Source organism: Psammomys obesus, unplaced genomic scaffold (assembly GCF_907164565.1).
Source record: "Psammomys obesus unplaced genomic scaffold, mPsaObe1.curated_primary_1811, whole genome shotgun sequence".
Taxonomy (NCBI): domain Eukaryota; kingdom Metazoa; phylum Chordata; class Mammalia; order Rodentia; family Muridae; genus Psammomys; species Psammomys obesus.
In genome coordinates, this window is record NW_026586550.1 from 11441325 (window position 1) to 11448909 (window position 7585).

The 7585-nt window shown below is 38.5% G+C and overlaps 1 protein-coding gene across 1 annotated transcript in view; it reads right to left on the bottom strand.

The window, feature by feature from the left end:
• The window catches only part of Kdm7a (lysine demethylase 7A), a 48058-nt gene that overhangs the window by 32036 nt on the left and 8437 nt on the right, over positions 1 to 7585 (bottom strand). Inside the window, exon 3 of the mRNA XM_055602039.1 lies at positions 1528 to 1645. Within this exon, the coding sequence (XP_055458014.1) occupies positions 1528 to 1645 (118 nt within the window). The remainder of the gene's footprint in view (positions 1 to 1527; positions 1646 to 7585) is intronic.

The following is a 7585-nucleotide window of genomic DNA, read 5'->3' on the forward strand; positions in this document are numbered from 1 at the left end:
TAACAGCAATAACAGTTTGAAAATTTGTGGTCAGCTCTAACTTGTTCTCATCTGTGCTTACTTTGGCAGAAGAGCATATGAATTACTAATGATTTTAATGCTACTTGAGGGTCACAAATCTTTGAAATAAGAAAAAGTAGTATTTCCTCTCCCTGAAAAAATGTATGCCCACACAGACACTAATTTACATAGATGGTTCTTGGGAGAACACAGAACACCTCTAAGACCTGTAAATAGGCCCAGACTAAAAAATCTAAGGCTATGCCCCAAATTCATCAAGCATTGTCCAGTAAAAAGGAAAACAAACAGTTTCTTCTACTACTTGGAAACTGGTAACTGACAGCTTCAACACTCCCCCACAGGGTTTCTCTGTGTAACAGCCCTGACTGTCCCAGCACTCCCTTTATAGACCAAGCTGGCCTCAAACTCACAGTGATTCCCCTGCATCTGCCTCCAGAGTGCCTGCACCACCATGCCTTTAATTCAACAAAAATCACATAGAAACATTGTTTCATATTTTTCTATGCCTCACCCAACCTAAGGGAGGAAAATGTGGGTGGTTTTTCATCAAGTTTCTGTTTAAGGACTAAAAGGTGGTAAACAGAGCATAAAAATTGTAAAGACAGAGGAAAAATAGCAGGGTTTCCATTTCAGAATTGAAAGAAATTTCATAAGGCTGAATGTGACACTGTGATTTAAATTTAAATTGTGCTTCCTCTCTTTAACAAGCTGAGATATGATCTGTGTAAAAGCTTATTAAGCATTATCTCTTTAAATAGATGTCAGGCAGTGAGTAGGAAATGATCTGAATTAGAATGATTAAATGCTTCATCATGCTTTTGACTCTCTTTTAGCCTAGACAACTCAAATATACTCCATTATTTTTTAGAATCAAAAAGCTCAGCCTTAATGCCATCAAAGGCTAAGCAATGGTTGTGCATGCTTTTGGTGGACCAAGGGCACAGAGAGGCAGAACGAAAAGGTCAGAAGAAAAGAAACAGCAGTTGCATTATCAGAAGCAATCGGAAACTCAGAACCGCTTCAAATCAGTATGTTTCAAATTCTGGGGATGAGTATTTTTACATGGTGACCCAGAATACAAACACATAGTAGAAGTTCCATGAACCTAATCCTAGTTACTCTATGCCTTGTAATGTAATGATATTTTTAAAATATTTTTTATATTATTTATTTTTATGTTTTGCTATTGTCTGTGGGCCATGTACTTGCAGTACCCACGGAGGCCAGAAGAGAGCAATAGATCCTCTTGGAAGTGGAGCTACACACAGCTGCCATGTGCGTGCTAGGTTTCAAATATGGCACCTCTGGAAGAGCAGTCAGTGCTCTTAACCCCTAAACCATATAGCCCTTTACAGGTGTTTTCTACTCCTTTACAGAAAAAAGTGAAAAGCCAGTTGACACCAATGGCATGGTGCCACCTGAATTTGAAAAGACTATTTTAGATAATGCTACTTTATCAGCCAATTCTATTAAATCTTGTTTGAGGCAAAAAAAAAGGTTCCATACCTTGGGAAGACTCGAGAACGTAGTTCTTTAACAAAGGCCCTGGTTCCAGCTTGCACAGGCTTGGAGCCGTCATCCACTTCTGTGTAGTCATGCCTGTGCCAGTTCCTCCTCTTCTTCACTGAGTTTACAAAAAGTCAGGAAAAAGGAACATTTTTTGGCAACTGTTAATACTATGTACTGTCTAATTATTATAGTCTATATAATCAGAAGTTAACAACTGCAGACACAATGAAAACACTCAAATTTTAATGCATTCCCAATAGAAAATTTACAAAGCCTAATGCTGTAATTATAAATAATTAACTGTGGGTTTTTAAAAGCCTGATCATTTCATTCAAAATAATTTAAAAATTAAATCAAAGAATTTAAAGCAGCAAATAAAGTCTTATTTACTCATACTTAACCATACTATAACATTTCCAAATTATTTCAAATTAGTTTTTATTAAAACACTAAGTCATACTATGATTAACCACCTTATCCAAATTATCTTCTCAGGATATGGCATTTTATCACACATCAAAAATCCATTCTAAACCTCAGCACTCTGGGAGGCAGTGGCACGTGGATATCTATGAGTTCAAGGTCACCCTGGTCTACACAGGGAGTCCAGGAAACCCAAGGCTATACAGAGAAACCCAGTCTTGAAGGAACCCTGTCTTGAAAAACAAAACTCCATTTTAACAACCTAACATTCTCATTCTCATTTTTGGAAGGACTTAGTCCCCTAAATTGGGTGTCGGTAACGGGAATGTTACGGAAAAAAACGTATGACTTCAAGTTGTTTTATTATTTCTGAGGCAAGATTTCATATATCCCAGGTTATATGACCTTAAAATTGGTTCATGCATGGAGTGCTGAGATTACAGGCATGGTGGGCACATAACCACAACCTGTTTCATGAAGTGCTGGGAATCAAACTCTGAACTTCATGGGTGCTCTACCAACCCAACTATACCCTAGCCTGATTTCAAGTTATTTTAAATGTTTCTTTACCAAGATCGTAACACTGTCTCCACATCTTGATAATGGTCACAGACATAATCAACAAAAGTAGAAATCAATATAGCTGAGTCTAAAACAAGATTCCTAAGGAGCTCTACAGTTAAATCTTCTTAAGAAAGTCCACTAAGGTATCCTTTGTGTTACTTTTTCTCATTTGAAAGCGTTCCTACAGTGCCTAGAGAAACGCCTCAGCAAGAATACCTGCTGTTCTTACAAAGCACTAGGGTTCAGACCCCACCACCTACATCAGATGGATCGTTGATATCCTCTTCTGGCCTCCTCAGGCACTCATACATGTATACATACATAAACAGACACACACAAAATACATATAAATATAAAAACAGATTTTAAAGCATTCCTCCAATTTAAGGGCATCTTATTGTAGGTTTTCCTCTACTATACACAAATACAAAGCTTTGATTTTCATCTGGTATCACATCTTCTTGTACTAATTATTTTCTTGTTTTATGATCATTTTCCCCTATAACTTATTCAAAAGCAATTTTAAAACAGCCAACAATTTTAAGATGTAGATGTTATCATGTTATAATTACTTTTCATTCTTAAACACAATGGTTTCCAGAGGGTAACACATTTGAATACTTGGTCCCTAGTTAGTGGAACTGTTTGGGGAGGATTAAAAAGTATGGCCTCTGACCCCACCCCTCCCTGACTGCAGCACTTGGGAGAGTAGGCCCACACCTCACCTGGACAGCACACTAGAGCTAGCCCTGGTGGGCAGGGGGCATGAACTTTAGCACAAGAGAGCTTGCCCTGGGGGTGTGGGTGCATGAGAGCTGGTGGCCTGACCAACTCAGCTTCCACCCAGGCCCAGATCCATGGCTTTGAGTTGGTACACCCCCCCCCCAACACACACACACACACCCACACACCTATGAACTGCTGGAATGCAGGCTGGTCCTGAAGACCCAAAGCTGAAGTGATCTCCATGACACAGGGCAACAGTAGGAGCAGTCCCAGTAAGGAACCAGTATTGATGGTGTAGCAGAAGCCAGAGGCCTTGAACCAGAATAATGAGTCATTGCAATGAACATTGCAAGTAAAGCTGTTTGGACAAAAGGATACACTGTGTGGCACACCATGACACACTGCAGCTTCCATGGCACAATGGCTTTGGTTTTTTGTTTTTGTTTCTTCCCCCAGCCCTCTCTCTTTGTTTTTATTTTTTTTTATTTTTATTTTTTTGTTTCCTTTTCATGGGAGAGGCTGCAGGGATTGAGAGCAGATATAAGTGGGATTGAGGTGTGTGATGTGAAATTCACAAAGAATCAGTTTTTAAGAGAACTGAAAAAAAAAAAAAGTGTGGCCTTGTTGGAGGAGCTGTGTCATCGTTAGGGCAAGCTTTGAGGGTCCAGAAGACTGCACTTCCCAGTGCACACTCTCTTTTCCTCATGGCTATATAAATGTGCGTTCTCATGTTTCTTTGCTCTGCCATCATGGACTCTAACCCCTCTGAAACTACAAGCCAAATTAAATACTGAAGTTTAAAATTAAAAACATAAGTGACCTTGGTCATAGTGTTTTATCACGGCAATAGAAAAGTAACTAAGACATGCACTTTGTTCTCAATCTTTCTTCATATAACGTTGTGATTAACAGTCAAGCACACAAATCTGTTTCTGTGATTAATTCCTCACGATAAATTTCCAGAAATGCTAGAAAAACTGTGGCAGTGTGACTGAGAATGGCCTCCAGAGGATCATCTATTTGAATACTTGGTCCCCAGTGAGTAACTGTTTGGGATGATTGGAGGTATGGTCCTATTGGAGGGGTATGTTACTGGTGACTAGCTTGAGGTTTCAAGGCTCCCACCATTCCCTGTACACTATCTCTGCCTCCTGCTTATGAACAGAAGTATGAGCTCAAGTGCTGTTCCAGCCACTTGCTGCCATGCCTTCCCTCTGCCATAATAAACTCTAACCCTCTGAAACTAGAAACTCAATTCAACTCCTTTTAGAAGTTCCTTGGGTGATGGAATTTTATCACAGCAACAGAAAACTCTGAGGCCAGCCTGATCTACAAAGCGAGCTCTAGGACAGCCAGAACTGTTACATAGAGAAACCTGTCTCAAAAACACCAAACAAACAAATAAGACAACAAAACAGGTACCTGTTTGCTAAGTGAACTATGATGTTGCTTTTCTTGTTCAAGACAGAATCTTTCTATGTGTATTGACTTTCCTGAAACTCAACTAGAGACCAGGCTACTCTAGCATTCACAGAGCTCCACCTGCCTCTGCCTCCCATGTGCTGGGGTTAAAAACATGTGCCACCATGCCTAGCCAGATGTTTCATTTTTTTTTAATTTTAATTTTTGCAGAGCAAAAATTAGCAAGTCACACTCAACTTGTGACTTGATAGCTATGGGTCCAAACTACGGCTCCAAAAATAACTACTCAACGTTGATAATTTATCTCTTATCTCATAAAATATTGTTGCACATATACTGAAAGAAATAAGATAGGTCAAGCATATACTCAATACAGCACCTGGCATACAATTATAATATCCTTCCAAAATACTATAACTCCCTTTAATGTGCTGACCTACAGATTTCGAGAAGCATGCAACTGTCCTATTTGCAACAAGCCTGAAATATAAAATCACCCACTACAACAACTGACTGAATTTTTCTTTATAGAGGAAACCAGTGAAAGGATAGTTTAGTAGTGGTCACGGGGAAACAGAGAAAAAGTATGCCTTGACTGCATGTGCCTGAGGAGCGCACAGAATATATATTAAAATACTGAGCTGATTGCTGCTTTCAAATGGAGTTCTTAATTACCAACCAGAAAGTATAGTCTAATTCACCTTATTAAGTGTGTATTATAATGTCTAGATTATATCTATAATAAAGACCTCTGGGATATTCTGACAGGAACAGGAAACCCTGGGTATCAAGAAACATTTAACGGCAGAGGGAAAGGAATTAAATGGAATTAACCAAGTTAAAGTGAATGGATAAGTGTGGGGGAGAGTGAGCCTTAAATCAAGACTAAACAGATGACTGCATACTAGGCATCTTCCCTCTGAGTACTCAAAGTTGGATGTTTGCCCAGAAGATGGTCAATGCCTGGTATGAAGGTCTTGAAGGGCCAAGTACTAGGCAAGCATCTCTCTGAAGTACCTTTATGCAAAGTGAAGATTGTGATCCATTATGATCTGTGTAATCAATTTAGCAAGTGTACTAAGATTCTTAAAAGATGATATCATCGTCATATGGGAAAAATAGAATATATCCCTTGAAGTAGTACTACCCCTTAGTAAATCTGGGTTTTTGTTTTGATTTTTGGTTTTTCAAGAGAGCCTTGGTAGTCCTGGAACTCACTCTGTAGATCAGGCTGGCACTGAACTCAGAGAGATCACCTGCCTCTGCCTCCCAAGTACTGGAATTAAAGGCATGCCCACCACCACCCAGCCTACCTCAGTATTTCATACAAATAAAATTTAAATCATTTCATTTGGGAATAGGTATTTCAATTCTACTCCAAAATTGATAAAAATTTAATTGTTTCATCTGAAATAATTATACTGTATTATTTACTTCTTCCTGACTTATTCTTGACCAAAACTTACATACATCAGTGCTACACCAAGCAAGATTCATGTAACAATTCTACCAGGTTCTGTTAAAGGTTTACACTGTATGTGATAAAAACAGGTAACCTGTATTAGACATGAACTAGTCTTACGTATTTTTTATAGTTTAAATTCCTAAGTCTCAGGCTGGAAAGATGGTTGAGAAGTTAAAGACACCAGCTGCTCTTCCAGAGATTCTGAGTTCAATCCCCAGCTACCACATAGTGGTGCACAACCATCTATAAAGGGATTTGGTGCTCTCTCTCCTAGCCAGCAGGCATACATGCAGGCAGAACAGTGCATAATAAATAGATGGATGGATAGATAGATAGATAGATAGATAGATAGATAAATAGATAAGTGTTCCTAGTTTCTTATCGATTAAGAACATTATTAAATTTCTAACAAATGATCAGTCTAATTGTTACTAAGTCTCTTTTCACATTCTATTTTCATATAACAAAATTTCGACTTAGAAAATTATAAAGGGTCAAAACTCCACATTCAAAACAAAGAAGCTGTAGATTACCTACATCCTACCCACAGTTTATCAAAGTTTCCTCAGTCAAAGATTCCTTCATGTTCTGTACGTTTTTGAGACAGGGTCTCTCTATACAGCCCTGACTGTCCTGGAACTCACTATGTAGACCAGGCTGCCCTTGAATTCATAGAGATGTGTCTGCCTCCACCTCCTGAATTCTGTAAAGGGGAACTAAAGATTCAGGGTTTGATAATCTGGATGCTGGAAATTGATGTTTGAGCCTTAGCCTTCAATGGCTAAGTTATGTCTCCAGCCCTCCTACTTTAAAATAACAAAGTCTACAGTTTTCCTTTAATTTTATGAACACAAAAATTATAGTTTTCAGTCAAAAATTTGTAAAGAAATAGCTATACTCCACAACCTTTTAAATATTTTTTCTCACATCTACATATTGAAGTCTCAATTTAGTCTTTGGACGTATCTGTGAAAGACCAAGCACAGTTTTGTTTCTAATGCTAGTATACTCTTAAGCTTTCGAAAAGACGTGCTTAAGTTTGGGAGCTCTACGCAAGCAATTAAAAATGTTACTATTTTTCTCCCTTATTCTTGTGGCATATTTAATAATTCAAACAAAGACCTACCTGGAACTTAGGAAGCATTGGTAGAAGGATCAGGAGTTTGGGGCCAGTATGGGCTATATATAAACAGACTGCCTCAATTTTTTAATTATTTTTTTCAGATAAAAATTGTATTCTGCCAGGCACAGTGGTGCACGCCTGTAATCCCAGCACTCGAGAGGCAGAAACAGGTGGATCTCTGTGAATTCAAGGACAGCCAGGTCTACCAAGTGAGTCCAGGACAGCCAAGGCTACACAGGGAAACCCCATCTTGAAAAAAGAAACATGAATTAGATAGATAGATAGATAGATAGATAGATAGATAGATAGATAGATAGATAGATAGATAGATA